Genomic DNA, 21,909 nt, shown 5'->3' with positions numbered 1-21,909 from the left:
AACGCCTTACCGTGGCTACCAGGTACGCATGGATTGGCCAATTTATGCACTAAGGTCTCATTTATTTCTATTTTCTAGAGCAGTAATGCTATTCAAATTTCATATTTGCCTACTTAACGTTAGTGTGCTACTTTGTCTGTTAGTTATCACCACATAAATTGACACTGGTCAGGAAGGTGAAAACAGGCTGGGGGGCGAAGTAATCATAGTCACCTTTAAGGGTACATGCCCACGATCAGGAATAGAAGCGTTTTGGACACAGAGGTCTAATTACACACTTATGTTCGGATAATATGCAGATTTACCATTGGGGAATATTTGCAGTGGAGAGTAAACCAGCGTCTCCACTACAGAAATTGCTATGCTTCGGCTCATAGCCCCGCACTGTGGCTGAGTATAGGCAGCGTTACATAGAAGCACAGAGGGCATGGGATTCCTATAGATCCATTCATTGTGCTTCTAATGTGGGACGCAGTGCAGGTGAGCTGCTCTTCCTGATCGTGGCACGGGAGCATTTCCAGTGTCAGGCACTCACTGTCTATATACAGTGGCCACACGCAGGATGCCACGCGACACAATACATAGAAAAGTAACACTATCAACCTCTCCCCACTCATGTACGCGCCAGATGTAAACCCTGAGAGGAATATCCACAGGCAGAGCAGTCACCCATGTCGGCCCCCTTTATTCCTGTTCATACACAGCAGCTCCGCCGTCTGACCGGTCACACGCTCCCGCACACAGAAGAGAAGGAATCCCTGCGCAGTCACATGACCACTCTGGTTCACGTGACTCTGCGTCACAACGCGCCAGTAATGTGCCGGTCACACAGGCAGAGACCGCAGCGCCAATCACCTCATGGACGAACGTAAAGAACTGCGCATGCGTGGAGAGGAGAGGCTGTTCTAGGTTTTTCATTCGCTGCTTGCACTGAAGCCCCGCCTATATCACAGAGGGGAAAGGACAAGTGTGCACTTTACTGACAAGGATGGCGGCGCTCAGGGTCCTTATAGACGTGCAAAAAGTGCTGAGAAAGGGGCAGGTGAGTAGGAAGCGGCGCCTATCCATGTCTGTGGGCAAGTGTCTATGTGCTGGCCTCAGGTGTTAGCGGCCACTCTGAGGTCAGCTGGCAAGCACTGTGACCTCTCTCCTGTGTCAGGTCAGCTCTACCTTACTGCCTGATAGAGGGTGTCTCACAAATCACCGTAATGGCACATGACCTGCACGCTTTATACATGTAGGCTGATCAGGAGTCCGGTGCTGATCTGAAGACTGCAGAGTCCTCACCTGTGCGGAGGTATCAGCTGCCCAGTTAACTCTGTACTAACCTGTGCGGAGGTATCAGCCATCTGGTGTGCGCTATGCAATCCTGTGCGGAGGCGCCCTCGCCTGTGTGGAGGAGTCAGCCGGCTGGTGTGTGTGCTGTGCCAGCCTGTGCGGAGGAGTCAGCCGGCTGGTGTGTGTGCTGTGCCAGCCTGTGCGGAGGAGTCAGCCGGCTGGTGTGTGTGCTGTGCCAGCCTGTGCGGAGGAGTCAGCCGGCTGGTGTGTGTGCTGTGCCAGCCTGTGCGGAGGAGTCAGCCGGCTGGTGTGTGTGCTGTGCCAGCCTGTGCGGAGGCGTCAGCCGGCTGGTGTGTGTGCTGTGCCAGCCTGTGCGGAGGCGTCAGCCGGCTGGTGTGTGTGCTGTGCCAGCCTGTGCGGAGGCGTCAGCCGGCTGGTGTGTGTGCTGTGCCAGCCTGTGCGGAGGCGCCCTCGCCTGTGCGGAGGCGTCAGCCGGCTGGTGTGTGTGTGTGTGTGCGCTGTGCCAGCCTGTGCGCAGGCGCCCTCGCCTGTGCGGAGGCGTCAGCCGGGTGGTGTGTGTGTGTGTTCGCTGTGCCAGCCTGTGCGCAGGCGCCCTCGCCTGTGCGGAGGCGTCAGCCGGGTGGTGTGTGTGTGTGTGTGCGCTGTGCCAGCCTGTGCGCAGGCGCCCTCGCCTGTGCGGAGGCGTCAGCCGGCTGGTGTGTGTGTGTGTGTGCGCTGTGCCAGCCTGTGCGCAGGCGCCCTCGCCTGTGCGGAGGCGTCAGCCGGCTGGTGTGTGTGTGTGTGTGTGTGTGCGCTGTGCCAGCCTGTGCGCAGGCGCCCTCGCCTGTGCGGAGGCGTCAGCCGGCTGGTGTGTGTGTGTGTGTGTGTGTGTGTGTGTGTGTGTGCGCTGTGCCAGCCTGTGCGCAGGCGCCCTCGCCTGTGCGGAGGCGTCAGCCGGCTGGTGTGTGTGCGCTGTGCCAGCCTGTGCGCAGGCGCCCTCGCCTGTTCGAGAGGCAGAAGCTGTCCAGGTCACACTGTACTAACCTATGGGGAGCTGACGACTGTTCGGCGCGCTGTGCCAGACATAAGCATCATGTGTTGACTTGTTATCCTGTGTTTGTGTGTGAAATGATGGTGATGGTATGTTGTCTCTCCAGTATAGAGCAGTCCCCAGTCTTTGAAGACATGTTATATACCATTTATTTAACAGTATTATGTAAACTTCATATAAATAGTTTTGGGGGTGAAAATTCTTCTGATTTTAGTTTTCCAAAAACAAGGAGCCACAAAATTTAACCCCTTACTGACATATGAGCCCTGACTTTGATGTGGGCTCAGTAATTGAGACCCCATCTTTCCACGCAGGTGATGGCTGTTAACCTGTTTTAAATGCCGCTCTCAATCTGTGACAGTGGCATTTACAGTACGCTGGACTGTGCATACACCTCCGTGACGCGCTCACAGGGTGCCGATGAGTTGCCATCACAGTCAGTCGGGTCTGTTGAAGCTGTCATGACAGCTTCTGGCTGGCTTTCATAGGAGACAATGATGTTTTGCGATATACAGCAATTATCTGTTTGGTTGTGCTACAGTATGTCAGGTTTAAGTCCCCTAAGTGGACTAACAAGTACAGTGAAAAAAAATATTGTTAAAAATATATAAAGGCTCAAATTTCCCTCATAAAAAATACATGTGGTATTGTTATGTCCGTAAAAGCCCGATCTATCAAAATATAAAATTAATTAACCTGATCAGTAAAAGGTGTAATGAGAGAGAAAATCTAAATGCAGAATTAGTTTTCCAGCCACCACATTGCAAAAAAAAATGCAATAACAGGCGATCAAAACATCTTATCTACCCCAAAATGGTATCAATAATAACGTCAGCTCAGAGTCTAAAAAATAAGCCCTCACCCAGCATCGTTGATTGAATGTTAAAGATCTAAAAAAAACAAACAAACAAACAAGCGACTTGATTTTTTTTTTTTTTTTGCCACTCAATAGAAAAAACTATGCACATTTGGTATCTCCGTAATCATACTGACCTAGAGGACCCGGTGGCCAGATCATTTTTACCATGTAGTGAACATGGAAAAGAAAAATCAGAAAAAACAATTGTGGAATTGCACATGGAATTTGTTTCCCGCTTCCCATCTTATGATAAATTGAATGGCATCATTAACAAAAACAACTCAGCCTGCAAAAAGACAAGCACTTAAATGGTTATATCAACAAAAAATAAAAAAGTTATGGCTCTTGGGAGAAGAGTTAAAAAAAAAAAAAAAAAAAACAGTAGAGACCTGCCCCCATCCACCTTATGGAAGTGAATGTTGGGATTCATTTTTTTTTTTTTGATGATCGCCATCTCCCTTGATTTTCCCTACCAAAAACGCTCAAAGGTAAACCCCCACATGCCAGTATAATCTCATGTTACTGGGACGGTTTTGGAGTTTACAGTTACAGGGCATAAAAATGTTCCCCAGCTTGTAACCTTTGTCCTAATTCTCAAGATATGTTATATGGTGCAAAAGACTTAGAGCCTAGTTAGTTGTGCAACTTATCCTAGTTATAATAGGTGTGCAGATGAGGTTTATTGCAAAGTTAGACCAAGATTTCTTTATCAACTTTCTCTGCCCCCCCATAAACTTTTCTTTTTTAACTTTCAGGTAGCTGACATGTTTTTATGCCTTAACACCTTTACCCCCGAGGGTGGTTTGCACGTTAATGACCAGGCCAATTTTTACAATTCTGAGGCTATGTGCCCACGTAGCAGATTTGATGCAGAGCGTTTTTGCCTCTCTCTGGCTGAAAAAAACGCATGCAGATTTACATGCATTTTTTTTTTTTTCTGCCAGAGAAGCTTTTTTACATGCGTTTTCACATGCACTTTTCCAAAGATTTTGAGCATCACTTGGAAAAGTGCTTGACAAGTTGATCACACAATATAAATCCATGAAACCGGCATGGATTTATAATGTGTGAACAACTTGGATGCTTTAAATGCAGCATCTATAGTAAAAAAAAAAAAAAAAAAAAACAACCAAAAAAAAACAAAACGATAAAAATAGACCCGGGGCCGTCGGAGAGGTGAATATCCAGGTTGTTTATTTTTAACTTTTTTTTTTTTATTTCTTTTTTTCACCGCGTGGTAGCCGGGATGAAGAGGAGTTGTAGTCTCCCCTTCATCCCAGGTACCACACGCACCGCGATTACGCTGCAAATTCGCGGCCATTGAATTTAATTGAAGCGCAGCAAATCCACATATACCTGCGGGTTTGCTGCGTTTCAATGTTCCTCAATGGCCGCAAATTTGCAGCGTAATCGCGGTAGAAATGGTCGTGCTGCGTTTTGCAAAGCAATGCGAATTTGGTGCGCAAATTAGCGCATCATGTTTACAGCACATCCGAATTCACATTGCTTTGCAAGGCAGACTGTTTTACAAGCGTGTTCGCGGCCGTAAAAAACGCTACGTGGGCAAATACAGTGGTCGCCAAAAGTATTGGCACCCCTGCAATTCTGTCAGATAATACTCAGTTTCTTCCTGAAAATGATTGCAATCACAAATTCTTTGGTATTATTTTCATTTAATTTGTCTTCAATGAAAAAACACAAAAAGAATTGTCCTAAAGCCAAATTGGATATAATTCCACACCAAACCTAAAAAAGGGGGTGGACAAAAGTATTGGCACGATTTGAAAAATCATGTGATGCTTCTCTAATTCGTGTAATTAACAGCACCTGTAACTTACCTGTGGCACCTAATAGGTGTTGGCAATGACTAAATCACACTTGCAGCCAGTTAACATGGATTAAAGTTGACTCAACCTCTGTCCTGTGTCCTTGTGTGTACCACATTGAGCATGGAGAATAGAAAGAACTGTCTGAGGACTTGAGAAACCAAATTGTGAGGAAGCATGAGCAATCTCAAGGCTACAAGTCCATCTCCAAAGACCTGAATGTTCCTGTGTCTTCCGTGTGCAGTGTCATCAAGAAGTTTAAAGCCCATGGCACTGTGGCTAACCTCCTTAGATGTGGACGGAAAAGAAAAATTGAGAGATTTCAACACAAGATTGTGCGGATGGTGGATAAAGAACCTCGACTAACATCCAAACAAGTTCAAGCTGCCCTGCAGTCCGAGGGTACAACAGTTTCAACCCGTACTATCCGTCGGTTTCTGAATGAAAAGGGACTGTATGGTAGGATACCCAGGAAGACCCCACTTCTTACCCCGAGACATAAAAAAGCCAGGCTGGAGTTTGCCAAAACTTACCTGAGAGCCTAAAACGTTTTGGAAGAATGTTCTCTGGTCAGATGAGACAAAAGTAGAGCTTTTTGGGAAAAAGCATCAACATAGAGTGTACAGGAAACAAAAAGAGGCATTCAAAGAAAAGAACACGGTCACTACAGTCAAACATGGCGGAGGTTCCCTGATGTTTTGGGGTTGCTTTGCTGCCTCTGGCACTGGACTGCCTGACCGTTTGCATGGCATTATGAAGTCTGAAGACTACCAACAAATTTTGCAGCATAATGTAGGGCCCAGTGTGAGAAAGCTGGGTCTCCCTCAGAGGTCATGGGTTTTCCAGCAGGACAATGACCCAAAGCACACTTCCAAAAGCACTATAAAATGGTTTGAGAGAAAGCACTGGAGACTTCTAAGGTGGCCATCAATGAGTCCAGACCTGAATCCCATAGAACACCTGTGGAGAGATCTCAAAATGGCAGTTTGGAGAAGGCACCCTTCAAATATCAGGGACCTGGAGCAGTTTTCCAAAGAAGAATGGTCTACAATTCCAGCAGAGCATTGTAAGACACTCATTGATGGTTACCGGAAGCGGTTGTTCGCAGTTATTTTGGCTGAAGGTTGTGCAACCAAGTATTAGGCTGAGGGTGCCAATACTTTTTGTCTGGCCCATTTTTGGAGTTGTGTGTGAAAGGATCAATGATTTGATTTTTTGCTTCATTCTCTTTTGGGTTTTTTTTTTTTTTTTCCTTGCAAGCAAATTAAATGAAGATAATACCAAAGAATTTGTGATTGCAATCATTTTCAGGAAGAAATGGTTTTTAACAGGGAAAAATGCAAAGTACTACATCTGGGCAATAAAAATGTAAAAAGCATATACAGAATGGGAGGAATAGAGCTAAGCAACAGTACATGTGAAAAAGACTTAGGTATACTAATAGATCATAGACTGAACATGAGTCAACAGTGTGATGCAGCAGCAAAAAAGGCAAATACAATTCTGGGATGTATTAACAGAAGCATACAGTCTAGATCACGTGAAGTCATTATCGGTCTTTACTCCTCTTTGGTCAGACCTCATCTGGAATACTGTGTACAGTTTTGGGCACCACATTTTAAAAAAGACATAGACAAACTGGAGCAAGTTCAGAGAAGAGCGACCAGAATGGTGACTGGTCTGCAAACCATGTCCTATGAGGAACGGTTGCAGGATTTGGGAATGTTTAGCTTGCAAAAAAGAAGACTGAGAGGAGACTTAATAGCTGTCTACAAATATGTCAAGGGCTGTCACATTGTAGAAGGATCATCTTTATTCTCATTTGCACAAGGAAAGACTAGAAGCAATGGGAGGAGACACAGATTAGATATTAGAAAAAACTTTTTGACAGTTAGGGTGATTAATGAGTGGAACAGGCTGCCACGAGAGGTGGTGAGTTCCCCTTCAATGGAAGTCTTCAAACAGGCTGGACAGACATCTGTCTGAGATGATCTAGTGAATACTGCTTTGAGCAGGGGGTTGGACCAGATGACCCAGGAGGTCCCTTCCAACTCTACCATTCTATGATTATCTGACAGAATTGCAGGTGTGCCAATACTCTTGGCCACCACTGTAGCCTGACTACTGTCAGTTTATGAGATAATAACTCTGGAACGCTTTCACAGATCCCCCTGATTCTGTTTTTTTTTTTTTTTTTTTTTTTGTTTTGTTTTTTTGTCACATATTGTACTTCACAACAGTGGTAAAAATTTCTTTGAGATCACTTGCGTTTGTTTGTGAAAAAATGGAAATTTGGAGAATTTTGCAATTTTCAAACTTTGAATTTTCATGCATTTAAATTGGAGAGATACGTCACACAAAATAGTTAATAAATAACATTTCCCACATGTCTACTTTACATCAGCACAATTTTGTAACCCAAATTTTTTTTTGTTAGGGAGCTATAAGGGTTAAAAGTTGACCAGCGATTTCTCATTTTTCCAACAAAATTTACAAAACCATTTTTTAAGGGACCATATCACATTTGAAGTGACTTTGAGGGGCCTTTATGACAGAAAATACCCCAAATTAACACCGTTCTAAAAACTGCAACCCTCAAGGTGCTCAAAACCACATTCAAGAAGTTTATTAACCCTTCAGGTGCTTCACAGGAATTTTTGGCACGTGGAAGAAAAAAATGAACATTTAACTTTTTTTCACAAAAATATTACTTTAGACCCCAATTTTTTTTCATTTTTTGCAAGGGTAACAGGAAAAAAATTAACCCCAAAATTTGTTGTGCAATTTTTCCTGAGCACGTCTATACTCGTTATGGTGGAGAAAACCACTGTTTGGGTGCACTGCAGGATTCGAAAGGGAAGGAGCGCCATTTGACTTTTTGAATGTAAAATTTACTTGAATAATTAGCGGCCGCCATGTTGTGTTTGGGGAGCCCCTGATGTGCCTAAACAGTAGAAACCCCCCCACAAGTGACACCATTTTGGAAACTAGACCCCACTAAACTTATCTAGATGTGTGGTGAGCATCCTGAACCCCCCCCCCCCCCCCCCCCCAGGTGCTTCACAGAAGTTTATAACATGGAGCTGTGAAAATAAAAAAAAAAAAATCTAACTTTTTCCATCAAAATTATGTTTTAGGTCCAAATTTTTTATTTTCTCAACGCTAAGAGGAGAAAATGGACCCCAAAAACTTCTGTGCAATTTCTCCTGAGTACACCGATACCCCATATGTAGGGAAAATACACTTTTTGGGCTCATGGCAGAGTTCAGAAGGAAAGGAGCACTGTGTGACTTCTTGAATGCAAAATTGGCTGGAATTGAGAGCGGACACCATGTCGCGTTTGGAGAGCCCCTGATGTGCCTAAATAGTGGAAACCTCCCCACAAGTGACACCATTTTGGAAACTAGACCCCACTAAACTTATCTAGATGTGTGGTGAGCATCCTGAACCCCCCCCCCCCCCCCCCAGGTGCTTCACAGAAGTTTATAACATGGAGCTGTGAAAATAAAAAAAAAAAAATCTAACTTTTTCCATCAAAATTATGTTTTAGGTCCAAATTTTTTATTTTCTCAACGCTAAGAGGAGAAAATGGACCCCAAAAACTTCTGTGCAATTTCTCCTGAGTACACCGATACCCCATATGTAGGGAAAATACACTTTTTGGGCTCATGGCAGAGTTCAGAAGGAAAGGAGCACTGTGTGACTTCTTGAATGCAAAATTGGCTGGAATTGAGAGCGGACACCATGTCGCGTTTGGAGAGCCCCTGATGTGCCTAAATAGTGGAAACCTCCCCACAAGTGACACAATTTTGGTAACTAGACCCTTCAAAGGGTATAGTGTACATTTTGAACCCAGAGGTACGACAGAATTTGATAACATTAGGTGATCGTATTGAATAAGTTGTCATTAATCTTGAGCGCATGTGCTCGCTACTTGAGTTTGCATCGGGTATTCTGGTATGCACCATGTGTTGCAGGTGCTCGAGTGACATGCTAGAGTCCCCGCACGCATGTTTCATGGTTGTTAGACACCCAAAAAAAAAACATGCGGAGATCTCTCGTGCATGGCAGGCAATCCCTGTGAGTTCTTTTCGGCCGTGAAACATATGGGGCGGAGACTCGAGCATGTCACTCGAGCACCTGCGATACTCAGTGCATACCCGAGCACCCGATGCAAACTCAAGTAGCGAGCACTTGCGCTCAACATTAGTCGCCATATCGTCTTTTTTTTTCTTTACTTTTGAAAAAATCACTAGCACCATCCCTGTGCTATACAGGCGGTCAGCGCTGCACAGGCAGAAGATACTTTGATCATGCACTGCGCATGACCAAAGTATCTTCCTGCTGTCTTGTGACCCTGATGTGGTCATGATGAATGCTGCGATAGACTTTGATCGCAGCATTTGGGGGGTTAATGTCCTGAGAGCGGTGTGGCACCGCCCCCAGCACATTGTCACAGCTGACATTTGGTGGCGATCGCGCCCGCAGGGCGTAAGAATATGTATCTGGCCCATAAGGGCCAGGGCACAGATACGTATTAGTACGCCTTGGGCCAGAAAAGGGGTTAAAGTGGTATTCCCTAGTTAAGCCATTAACAGTTGATGCACAAGCACATGTCAACAGGTGGTAGAGACTATGGAACAGCTGAACTGGCTGTGCTGCACTGTTTATTTTTTTTCTTGCTTTTTCGAAAGGGCGAATATTATTACTATTATTCGCAGCGCTTTACAATTCAGACAATTTACAACATTATTGACACTGTCCCCTTGGGGCTCACAATCTACATTCCTTATCAGTATGTCTTTGGAGTGTGGGATTTGAACCCTGGACCCCAGCACTGCAAGGCTGCAGTGCTAACCACTGAGCACAATGGTTTCTGTAGAGGTTTTTCTTTCTCAGCCTGAAATGACTGAAATGGAAATATCGCATTATGTTGGCCATACACCTAAAGTAGCTGATGGGTGTTCTTGCCATCCCCACCTCCATATGCATGCTCAGCTACTCTGAGGAAAAAGTGGCATCATGGTTTGGTTCTTAGTCTGAGCATGCATTGTCTGCGCTGTTACTACATGTATTTTAAATGTGTATAGATCTACTGTATCTGTCACATAAATGCATTATATAGTCATATATCATACTGTGCTTGTATAAATATACTGTGTATTGCATGCATGCATGCATGCATAGCTCAAAAAAAATAAAGGGAACACTTAAACAGAATATGACTCCAAGTAAATCAAACTTCTGTGAAATCAAACTGTCCACTTAGGAAGCAACACTGATTGACAATCAATTTCACATGCTGTTGTGCAAATGGAATGCCTTGAGTGTGCAAAGCAGTCATCAAAGCAAAAGGTGGCTACTTTGGAGAACCAAGAATAGAAGACATATTTTCAGTTGTTTTACACTTTTTTTGTTAAGTATATAATTCTACATGTGTTAATTCATAGTTTTGATGCCTTCAATATGAATGTACAATTTTCATAGTCATGAAAATACAGAAAAATCTTTAAATGAGGTGTGTCCAAACTTTTGGTCTGTACTGTATATAGCACCAAGATGGAAAAGCTGTGGAATTATGGAAATCACAAGATTAATATACATATTAATAATCTGCAATTGATGAAAAATGAGAAGTTTTCAAAACCTCTCAATGTATTGAGTATGATCTGCACATGCACAAATGGTCGCACTTGCTTAAAGACGTTGTCCACTGCTTGGACAACTCCTTCTCATGCCCCAATAAAATATAAAAGCCTATACTCTACTCCCGTCCTGGCGCTGTTCCTGCGGTGTTGGCACTCGCTCACCCTGGAGCTCCCATGCTGTTATGATGCCGGTGCCCAATCAGCACTGGCGTCACTTTGACCGCCTCCTGTCGAATTGAGCATGAAGAGTAAGTCAGAAAGCAGCTGCAGCCTAGATTTCCTTATGTTTGATTTGTCTGAAGGCAGAGACAATGACACCAGTGCTGGTTGGGCGCCAGGGTCACATATCACAACAACTGCTGCTGCGTGACCGTAAGTGTTGACACCGCTGGAACTGTGCCAGCACGGGAGGGGAGTACAGACTTTTCTTTATTTTATCGGGGCCAAACACTTAGAAAACCCCTTCTTGAACTAAGTAGTGGACAACTTTTTTAACTTGAGGTTATTAATGATTTGAGGGATTTTCTGCAACGCAGAATGTACTTGGGCATACAAATCATCAGTATCCCCTGTTGGCAGCTGACTTTGCAACTGTCGACTTAAAATGTCCTATTGTGCTCGATGACAGACAAGTCCGGAGGCGCTGCAGACCATGTTAGCACATTTAGGCTATGCAGACTGCTCGCAAATAGCAAGAACAACATGGGTACCGCAGTTGTCATGTTGAGAAAACTGCCCCTATGATACCTTGGAGAAATTGCCTTACCACTGGTTTCACAACCAAATCAATGTAACACTGAGCTGTTGGAGTATGGTATGAAGACGAGGGGTCCGCTGACTATACATTATACCACCCAACAACATAATCCCAGGAGTAGGGCCGGTGTGATGTTCCTTCGTGTAGGCCTTGTAAAGATCTGAGGTTGTGGGTTGTAAGTAATTACCTAGGCCTGTTAACGATACAACACTATTGATCACAGCCATGGCAATAAAGCAATTCAAGGTAAATGGCCAAAATACAGTTCTCTCAGTCCTCAAGTTTCCAATCTGAATTCAGTAGTTCCACTGACTTTGTATAAAGCCATACTCACTGTCTCCCAACTTTTGGTTGGCCCACAGATTTCGTATCTCCAGCCAGTATAGTCTGTAGCCACAGTCCATGATCCTCTAGACGGCAGATAAAACTATGAAAGCACAGGTATCTAGTAGCAGCAGTCCTTTTAAGAAAGTTTAAATCCAAATGACATAATCCATAATGGTAACATGTTTATCCATCCATCCATCCAAGTCCACTGTCTCCATCCTCTTCCTTCAATCCTTCCACAATACTCTCTAAAACATGTCTCTCCTCTACTTCCCTTGGGTCAGGCCCCTCCCAGCTCAGAAGTGCTGACGCCCTTCCCCTTAAGCATTTACTGTTCGCTAAAACAATGAATATTCTAGAAGCCTTCATCTGAGATTGCCTGTAAGACCCCCTTTGGTGACAGCTCCACTGTGTCTACAATCTACACACACAATGAGATTATTGGCTGTTGAAACAATGGACTCCTGAGATAAAGATGAGATTAGTGGAATGCGGGACATTTTTACAAGTGAATCTTACATACTAACAAGTAAGCAGAACTATAAAAAACATAAGTAGATTACTAATAACGCACAATAATAATATTGACGAAAATGGTGGTCCGTGCTGGAAAAGTATCATAGTCTTTAAGTGGGCAGCTCCTCACAGGCCTCTTTATGGCGTTGCCCACATTATCACCAGACCAACCTCTGGGCATCATTGCAACCAAGACAAAATTGTGATTTATTGCTAAAGAGGATAAACCTCCATGACCTTTTTGTTTTGCAAAAGGGTAGCCTTTGAGAGCAGTGGTATGAGGTCATCAAACACCTGTAGCTGGATTTCTGGCTGTTAAACATTTTGCAGAACAGCCGGCTTCTATTGGTTTGTGTAGACACTGATTCAAGCCTTAGGGCTCATACCAATCAGCATGAATAAAATTTGTCAAGTATTGTTCCTGAAAAGTCGGACGACTGTCATGTGTTTCATGTGAGTACAGTGTGATTTTTCTCACCTTAGCATCTGAATGACATGCGAATGCAATCTGTATGCAATGCGATTTTAAAATTAGCTTTTACATAGAAGAATTCTGTAATTTAAAGAGTTTTTAAAGTAAATATTCTTCAATACCTGTATCAATAGAAAGTTAGGTATATGATCATTGCTTTGCGTGTGTAGCTTACTATACTTGTATTAAATGATTAAAGAAAAAAAATGGCGTGAGATCCTGTAATAACCAGCTGAGGGAAATCTGGGGGCTGATGTTTATTTCCTGGGAAGGGGGTAATACCCATGGACCTTCCTAGGCTACTAATATCCGCTCACAGCTATATACATAGCTTTTACTGGATGCGGCATTTCTGGGGCGGCTGAGTGCTGATGTTCTTAGTCTAGGAGGGGGCCATCAATGTAAAAGTAGTGGACAACCTCTTTAAGTTTTGTTCTTGTAATACAGAATGGATCAGTCGTGCAACCAGTGGTACGGCCGTTTTTCTAAAGTCCCAGGAGCCAATTTTCAGCACGACAACTCCAGGCTGCATGTCGCTCGTGCTACTATGAGTAGTCTGCATTGCCTGAACTTGCTCCCATGGTCTGCAGCATCTCTGGACTTGTCCCAAATGTGCTCAAAATGAGACTTCATAGGTTGGCAATTGAAAAGGGAGCTGCCAGCAGCGGATCTTGATGTTTTGAGTGGCAGAACATTCTTCAGAGAACTACGAATAACCTCATTGATATCATGCCAATGTATAAGTGTGACTATTTCTGTGCGTGGCACTCATACTGAATAAACTGAGATGTATTGAAAATTTTGTTTCTATTTATTTTTCTTTAACATGTCTGTTGTGTGTGTGTATGTCTGTATATATATATATATATATATATATATATATATATATATATATATATATATATAAATTTTTTTTTTTTTTTTTTTTTTTTTTTTTTTACAGACAAAGTTTGGACACACCTTCTCATTTATAGATTTTTCTGTATTTTCATGACTTTGAAAATTGTACATTCACACTGAAGGCATCAAAACTATGAATTACCACATGTGGAATTATATACTTAACAAAAAAGTGTGAAACAACTGAAAATATGTCTTATATTCTAGGATCTTCAAAGTAGCCACCTTTTGCTTTTGATGACTGCTTTACACACTCTTGGCATTCTCTTGATGAGCTTCAAGAGGTAGTCACCAGAAATGGTTTTCACTTCACAGGTGTGCCCTGTCAGGTTTAATAAGTGGGATTTCTTGCCTTATAAATGGGGTTGGGACCATCAGTTGTGTTGTGCAGAAGTCAGGTGGATACACAGCTGATGGTCCTACTGAATAGACTGTTAGCGGCTTTTTTCTTGCCATAATACAAATTCTAAGTAAAGAAAAACGAGTGGCCATCATTACTTTAAGAAATAAAGGTCAGTCAGTCCGAAAAATTGGGCAAACTTTGAATGTGTCCCCAAGTGCCGTTGCAAAAACCATCAAGCGCTACAAAGAAACTGGCTCACATGAGGACCGCCCCAGGAAAAGAAGACCAAGAGTCTGCTTCTGAGGATAAGTTTATCCGAGTCACCAGCCTCAGAAATCGCAGGTTAACAGCAGCTCAGATTAGAGACCAGGTCAATGCCACACAGTTATAGCAGCAGACACATCTCTACAACAACTGTTAAGAGGAGACGGGCAACAAGCAGAAGAGACTTGTTTGGGCTAAAGAACACAAGGAATGGACATTAGACCAGTGGAAATCTGTGCTTTGGTCTGAGTCCAAATTTGAGATCTTTGGTTTCAACCACCGTGTCTTTGTGCGATGCGGAAAAGGTGAACGGATGGCCTCTACAGGCTTGGTTCCCACCGTGAAGCATGGAGGAGGAGGTGTGGGGGTGCTTTGCTGGTGACACTGTTGGGGATTCATTCAAAATTGAAGGCATACTGAACCAGCATGGCTACCACAGCATCTTGCAGCGGCATGCTATTCCATCCAATTTGCGTTTAGTTGGACCATCATTTATTTTTCAACAGGACAATGACCCCAAACACACCTCCAGGCTGTGTAAGGGCTATTTGACCAAGAAGGAGAGTGATGGGGTGCTACGCCAGATGACCTGGCCTCCACAGTCACCAGACCTGAACCCAATCAAGATGGTTTGGGGTGAGCTGGACCGCAGAGTGAAGGCAAAAGGACCAACAAGTGCTAAGCATCTCTGGGAACTCCTTCAAGATTGTTGGAAGACCATTTCCAGTGACTACCTCTTGAAGCTCATCAAGAGAATGCCAAGAGTGTGCAAAGCAGTCATCAAAGCAAAAGGTGACTACTTTGAAGAACCTAGAATATAAGACATATTTTCAGTTGTTTCACACTTTTTTGTTAAGTATATAATTCCAGATGTGTTAATTCATAGTTTTGATGCCTTCAGTGTGAATGTACAATTTTCAAAGTCATGAAAATACAGAAAAATCTTTAAATGAGAAGGGGTGTCCAAACTTTTGGTCTGTACTGTGTATACCCGACAATTTATAACAAAGAATAGAGCATCACACATAGATTAGATAGAAACATGTCAGTCACATATATAAGAAGTACAGTGATAGTGTTGATTACTGTACTTGTCATTTAGTGTTAAAATAAAGGATTTATTAAAAAAAAATTGGCGTGGGGTTCCCCTTTATTTTTAGTCTCTAGCAGAGGTTAAGCAGACGGCTGGGGCAGATGTTTGAAGCCTGGGAAGGGGGTAATACCCACGGAGCTTCCCAGGCTACTAATATCAGCCCCCAGCTGAATACCTAGCCTTTACTAGCTATTAAAATGGGGAACCCCCCCCCCAAAAAAAAAAAAAAATGGTGTGTGGTCCCCCCTATTTTTTAATAGCTAGCAAAGGCTAGGCAGACCGCTGGGGGCTGATATTAATAGCCCAGGAAGGGTGCCATGAATATTGGACCCCCTCCCAGGCTAGAAACACCAGCCGTCAGCTGCCCCAGAAATGGCGCATCCATAGGATGCGCCAATTCTGGCACTTAGCCTCGCTCTTCCTACTGCCCTGTAGCGGTGGCAGTGGGGTAATAGGGCTGGGGTTGATGTCAGCTTATAATGCCAGCTGACATCAAGCCCAGGTTAGTAATGGAGAGATGTCTATAAGACACCCCCCATTACTAACCCCATAGTCAAAGTTAAAAAAAAAAAAAAAACACAAACACCCAGAATAAAGTCCTTTAATTGAAATAAACACTTCTTTATTGTTCTAAATTAAACCATACTTACCATCACGCCCATTCCAAGTGAAGCAAATGATCTCCTGCAATAAAAGTAAAATAATAAAGCAACATCATCCTTACCTTTCCATGGTTCCCAGGACAGCTCCAGCTCTGCTACATCGAGATGACAGGCTGGATTGCAGCAGAAAGCTGCCATCCAGCCTGTCATCCCGTGGACACTGAGAAGCGCAGGCATGCTTGCGCTCCTCAGTGTCAGGCTGTGACGGCATCACCGCTCACCACATGCGCAGGAGAATTCTCCCACGCTGTCAGTGACGTGCATGAGGTGAGCTGAGTTCATTGTTGGCTCATCTGGATGCCGTCACAGCCAGACACTGAGGAGCGCAAGCATGCCTGCGCTTCAGTGTCTGCGGGATGACAGGCTGGATGGCAGCTTTCTGCTGCGATCCAGCCTGTCATCTCGATGTAGCAGAGCTGAAGCTGTCCTGGGAACCATGGAAAGGTAAGGATGATGTTGCTTTATTATTTTACTTTTATTGCAGGAGATCATTGGCTTCAGCTGGAATGGGTGTGACGGTAAGTATGGTTTAATTTAGAACAATAAAGAATTGTGTGTTTACTTCAATTAAAGGACTTTATTCTGGGTTTTTTTTTTTTTTTTTTAAATACTTTAGTAGAAATTCTGGCAGTCATGTCTAATATTGGCGTGACCCCATGAATTTCGGGCTTAGGGCCAGCGGATAATACAAAGCTGGCCCTAACCCCTTTATTACCCAGTGAGCCACCGCACCAGGGCCCTGGATGAGCTGGATACAGCGCCAGAAGATTGCTGCTGTAAGCTCACGCTGCCGGGAACACGTCCGCTCCCGGCAGCGTGAGCCCCGGATTGAGGTCACCAGAGTGTATTCAGTAAGCGCAGCTCCGGAGACCTCCTTTACGGCACTGCTGTACCGTGGGAATTTCTCATGGTACAGCAGGGCCGTAAAGGAGCTAACCGGAGCAGCGCTGCCTGAACTCCGGCGAACCCGCTTATGCAATGATGGGGCTGCTTTACGGCCCTGTCATTCTAGCAGCGGTTCAGAGCGGTCACATTCTATGTGGCTGCTCTAAACTGTAGATCATCGTGGGACACTCGTGGACTACTACGGAGGGGTAAGGATAAGGTGGTGGTTTATTTTATACTTTATTACCGGAGATCGATGACTTCGGGGAATTAGGTGTCTAGGTGAGTATGTGTAGTTTTTTACTTTATTGTAGGTGGCGATCGGTGGGGACAGGTAATGTATAAACGAATTTATTTTAGGTAACCACTGGCCACCAATGACATGTATTTAAAATTTATTGGGGGCCTAACAGAATAAAAGATGTATAGGGGCAAAAATAACAGGATCAGGCTGATGGGAACTACTGTTCCCATCAAGGTGATCCTGCTGGCACGAGTGGACGGGGGACAGACATAGGCCGATGGGAGTAGTAGTGTCACATCGGCCTAGGTCTGCCTGCACACGCACACCCGCAGACATCGCACACACCCGCAGACATCTTGCACACACTAATCATGACTGGTCTGGGAGGTGAGACTGACCTGTGCGGCCGTGGGAAAGTTCATGTGAGTTCATGCAGTCAAGCATGAACTCTCATGAACCCTCTGAGGGCACCGCGGCTACTTCAAATGAATAACTGATCAGCATCACCTGATACCTCAGCTGTTCATTTGAAATAACCGGCGGGAAAGCCGGCGGTGAAGTCTTTTCACTGCTGGCTTCCCCGCCCGGGTCCTTTGCTCCCCGCTCCTTGGTGCTGCGCTCCCCGCCTGGTCCTAACTTACGATCAGGATGGGGGAAGCGGAGGATCTGGGAGGGAGGCTGCAGGGAAGCAGTATGGGGCTGTGTGATTGTTTATAAGCCGGCGGCTTTTTATGTCCCGCCGGCTTTTAAAGAATCAGGAGAATTCTCCCACGCTGGGATGGCATTCTGATGACAGGCTGGATCGCAGCTGAGCGCTGCCATCCAGCTTGTCATCCTTCAGAGACACTGCAGAGCGCAGGCATTATGGAAACTTCCGATTCCGGTATACGATATTCTAAAAGTATCGGAATTCTGATAACGCGAATATCGGCCAATACCCGATATTTCAGTATCGGAATGCTCAACACTACCCGCTATATGTAAGTATTGAATGCGTCTCCAATTTTCCAAGTAAATATTCTAAAGGTGCTATTGACATGAAATTTTCACCACATGTCCGTAACAACCCATCCAATTTCCACAGCCAAAGAGATAAAACCATAAATGTCCATTAATTAAAGAAGCATCAAACTGCCCGGCACTTCCAAACAGAAAAAAGACAAGTTTGAACAAGTGCAAGCTAAGAGCCACTCTATAAAGCTACCAAATTAAAACTGCTGTCTGAAAAGTTATAGTATGTAAACATTGAATATATGAAATTGGAGCTGCATTACAGCTGTAGAAAACATGTTAAAGAATGAAGGTATTTGGCACACAAATTGGCCAACTCATGTGAGCCCAACAGCCGGTGACAAGGCGTAACTCTGTATATATGTGTGTATGTGTGTATATATATATATATATATATATATATATATATATATATATATATATATATATATATATATATATATATATATATATATATATATATATATATATATATATATATATATATATATATATATATATATATATATATATATATATATATATTTAAATGGTGAAAAATAATTTAGGAAATTTGTGAAAAATAAAACATTTTTTGCTTACCGCCATTTTCCTTGACCCATAACGTTTTCACATTCTGTTAGCTGTCTGAGGGCTTATTTTATTTATTTTTTGCGCCCCAAGCTGACATTTCTATTGATACCTTATTTGGATAGATGCGATGTTTTGATTGCCTCATATCGCATTTTTTTTTTTTTTTTTGTAGTGTTCACAAAATTCTGCCTGTTAGATGTTTTTCTGATTATGCCATTTACCAATCAGGTTCATTTTATAGATCGTACTTTTACAGACCTAGCAATACCAAATGCTTATTTTTATTTTTAACTTGTGTTTAAAAATATGAAAAATAAAAAAAATATTTTTTTCACTTTACTTTATACTTGAACCTGCAATCGTCTGATCGCTTGTACTATACACAAATACTACAGCACTGCTGTTTATAGCAAAAATTATGGTCTCCTATAAACGCCAGGCATGGGCTGGCTTTCACAGGAGAACCATCATGATGGGCATGGATGTCTTCAGCAGACTCTGGCCTTTCATGGCAACCTATCGGCGCCTCGCAATTGGATAATAGGCGCTCTGATAACCACATAGAATGACACTTTCCCCTGCCGGCACACAGTAAATGCTGCTGCTAGAGATTGACAGCGGCATTTAACAGGTTAACAGCCATGGGCAGAACTCGCCCGACCCGTCGCTGATTACAGCCATCATCTGCCGGGAAAGATGCAGGCTTGGCTTGCAAGGACTCCCTTGTACTTTTTAGGCCATGTTCACACGTTCAATATGTGGTCAGTATTTTACATCAGTATTTGTAGCCAAAACCAGGAGTGGAACAATAAGAGGAAAAGTATAATAGAAACACATCACCACTTCTGTATTATCACCCACTCCTGGTTTTGGCTTAGAAATACTGATGTAAAATACTGACCACATGCTGATCGTGTGAATGTGGTCGTACTGCGAGGAGGTCTATTTTAACCATTTCATGGTGATCATGCCCCAATTAATTGAGAAGAGGTGTCTGTCAGGATTTAAAATCCCTCTTATGAACTGAGGGGGAGCATTTCAATTAAGGATGTGTGCACTCAACGTCGTGTGTATGTGCCCACGCTTACTTTCCAAACTGTAATAAACCAGGCGATTTTAGATAATAAATTATATATATTTTTTATTTTTTTAACCCCTTTACCACCTTGGAATTTTGAGTTTTAGCTTTTTGCCCCCCTTCTTTGCAGAGCCATAACTTTTTATTTTTCCGTCAGTATGGCTGTGAGGGCTTTTTTTTTTTTTTTTTTTTTTTTTTTTTTGTGTGACGAGTTGTACTTTTGAACTGCACCATTGGTTTTACCATATTGTGTACTGGAAAACGGGAACAAAAAATTCAAAGTGCAGAGAAATTGCAAAAAAAGTGACGGTTTTATTAATACCATTTTGGGGTAGATACGATGTTTTGATTGTCCGTTACTGCATTTTATTGCAATATTGTGGCAACCAAAAAAACCCATAATTCTGGAGTTTTGATATTCTTTTCTCGTCACGCTGTTTACCGATCGGATAAATTCTTTTTTTTATATTGATCGGGCGACTTTGAACTCGGCGATACCAAATATGTGTATTTTTGATTGTTTTTTTTTTTTTTAATTGTTTTATTTTGAATGGGGCGAAAAGGAGTTGATTTGAACGTTTTATATTGTTTAATATATTTAAAAACCTTTTCTTTCTCTTCTTACTTTTCACTTTCTTCAATAGTCTCCATGGGAGACTAGAAGCTGCGCTCATCTGATCGCCTGTTCTGCACACCGCATGAGTTCAGCCCTGCTATGTGTAACAAAAGTGCTCATAGCAGCAGTTCGGCTATGACAACCACAGGTCTCCTGCAGACCCCGGGTTGTCATGCCAACCCATCGGCAAACTGAGGGGCGCACCGATGTGCATGTTAAATGCTGCTGTCGGAGTTTGACATCAGCATTTAACATGTTAACAGCCGCGGGTGGATTGCGATTACACCCGCGGCTCTTAGGGATACATGAAAGCTGATCAGATCATCTGTCATGTCCCCGGAAAGGTGCAGGCTCATCGCCGAAACCCGCGCCAAAGAGGTGGATGCGACCTTGGACATACTCATACGTTCAAGGTCGTAAAGGGGTTAATACAGCCAGCTTCAGGAAGTGTGTGTGGGGTGTCCTTCTTCTTTTTTTTTTTTTTTTTTTGCAGCAGCACTTCTGAAACGCTGCAGACACATGCCAGACTTCTTGCATCTGTCTTTTTTGGGCTCCACATAGACTTCTTTATTATTTGTGTGTGGATGACACAAGCAGAATGGGCAGGTCACTTTTAACCCTTTTGCGTCTATTAAAACCTGAAGTGGTCAAAAGACTAAACATTTGAGCAGTAAGTCGTTTTGTCATAGAAATGCATATGTTCAATCCTTTGAGCGTTGTTCTGCACACCTATAGCTAATTATATGCTGGGGTCAAATTTAATGCTTAGGTACTTTCTCTCAAGTGTTGGAGAACATTGGCTCTAAATCCAGTTAATTGGTGGGGGTTAAACATGTTAACTTTTGAGTAATTTTCAGTTTTGAACACTGTCAGTCTTATTACATCGTCTTCCCTCCAGAGTATTAGTTTCCTTTTTGTAAAAGAACCTATTTTTGAAGTAAAGCAATCCTTCTTTATCAGCCAGTGTACGCTTCCAGCAATTCATCAAAACATGTAATCCAAGTCAGTTGGCAATAAATCTTTCCTTCCTTCCTAAGCAGACTGAGGTTTTGAAGGCTGTGCGTAGCCTTTGTAGGTAAAAGAAGTAACTGTACAAGTCAAATAATAGGAAGAGTAATACAATGATGGCTTTTCCTTACCTTGACATAATTTTCAGTGAGTGAAAGCTGACCTGCTCCACCTCCCTTAGAGACGTGCCGTTCAGAGGACTGTTACTGCACTCTGTAAATAGAATAGCAGCCACTATACTCCAGCAAGCCAAATGTGTACCTAAAACAGTGGTGTAATTGTACCCCATCATCCAATAAAGACTAAATGCATACAAAAAGTGTAATACCTTGTCAAAAAGTCCATTTTGTTCACTGAGCAAGTTCCAATTTTAGGGCTAATGTGCAAAGCAGAGCCACATTTTCTAATTCTGTTCAAAAGCACTAGACTTTCCTCCTATGGTGCTATATTATGGAGATATTTTGCCGTAGAAGCAGTCGTGTCATACTATGTCCGACG

At 43.2% G+C, this 21,909-nt stretch overlaps 1 protein-coding gene across 1 annotated transcript in view; it reads left to right on the top strand.

The window, feature by feature from the left end:
* The first annotated feature begins 886 nt into the window (after positions 1-886).
* PCCA (propionyl-CoA carboxylase subunit alpha) overlaps positions 887-21,909 on the top strand; it is a 578,010-nt gene continuing 556,987 nt past the window's right edge. The window contains exon 1 of the mRNA XM_073670397.1: positions 887-1,042. Coding sequence (XP_073526498.1) covers positions 989-1,042 — 54 coding nt within the window. The 5' untranslated portion in view covers positions 887-988. The remainder of the gene's footprint in view (positions 1,043-21,909) is intronic.

This window comes from Phyllobates terribilis, unplaced genomic scaffold (assembly GCF_046119375.1).
Source record: "Phyllobates terribilis strain yellow unplaced genomic scaffold, ASM4611937v1 Scaffold_2__4_contigs__length_985480577, whole genome shotgun sequence".
NCBI classification, from domain to species: Eukaryota; Metazoa; Chordata; class Amphibia; order Anura; family Dendrobatidae; genus Phyllobates; species Phyllobates terribilis.
The sequence above is the reverse complement of the archived record's forward strand: the minus strand, read 5'-3'. Positions and strand labels throughout refer to the sequence as shown.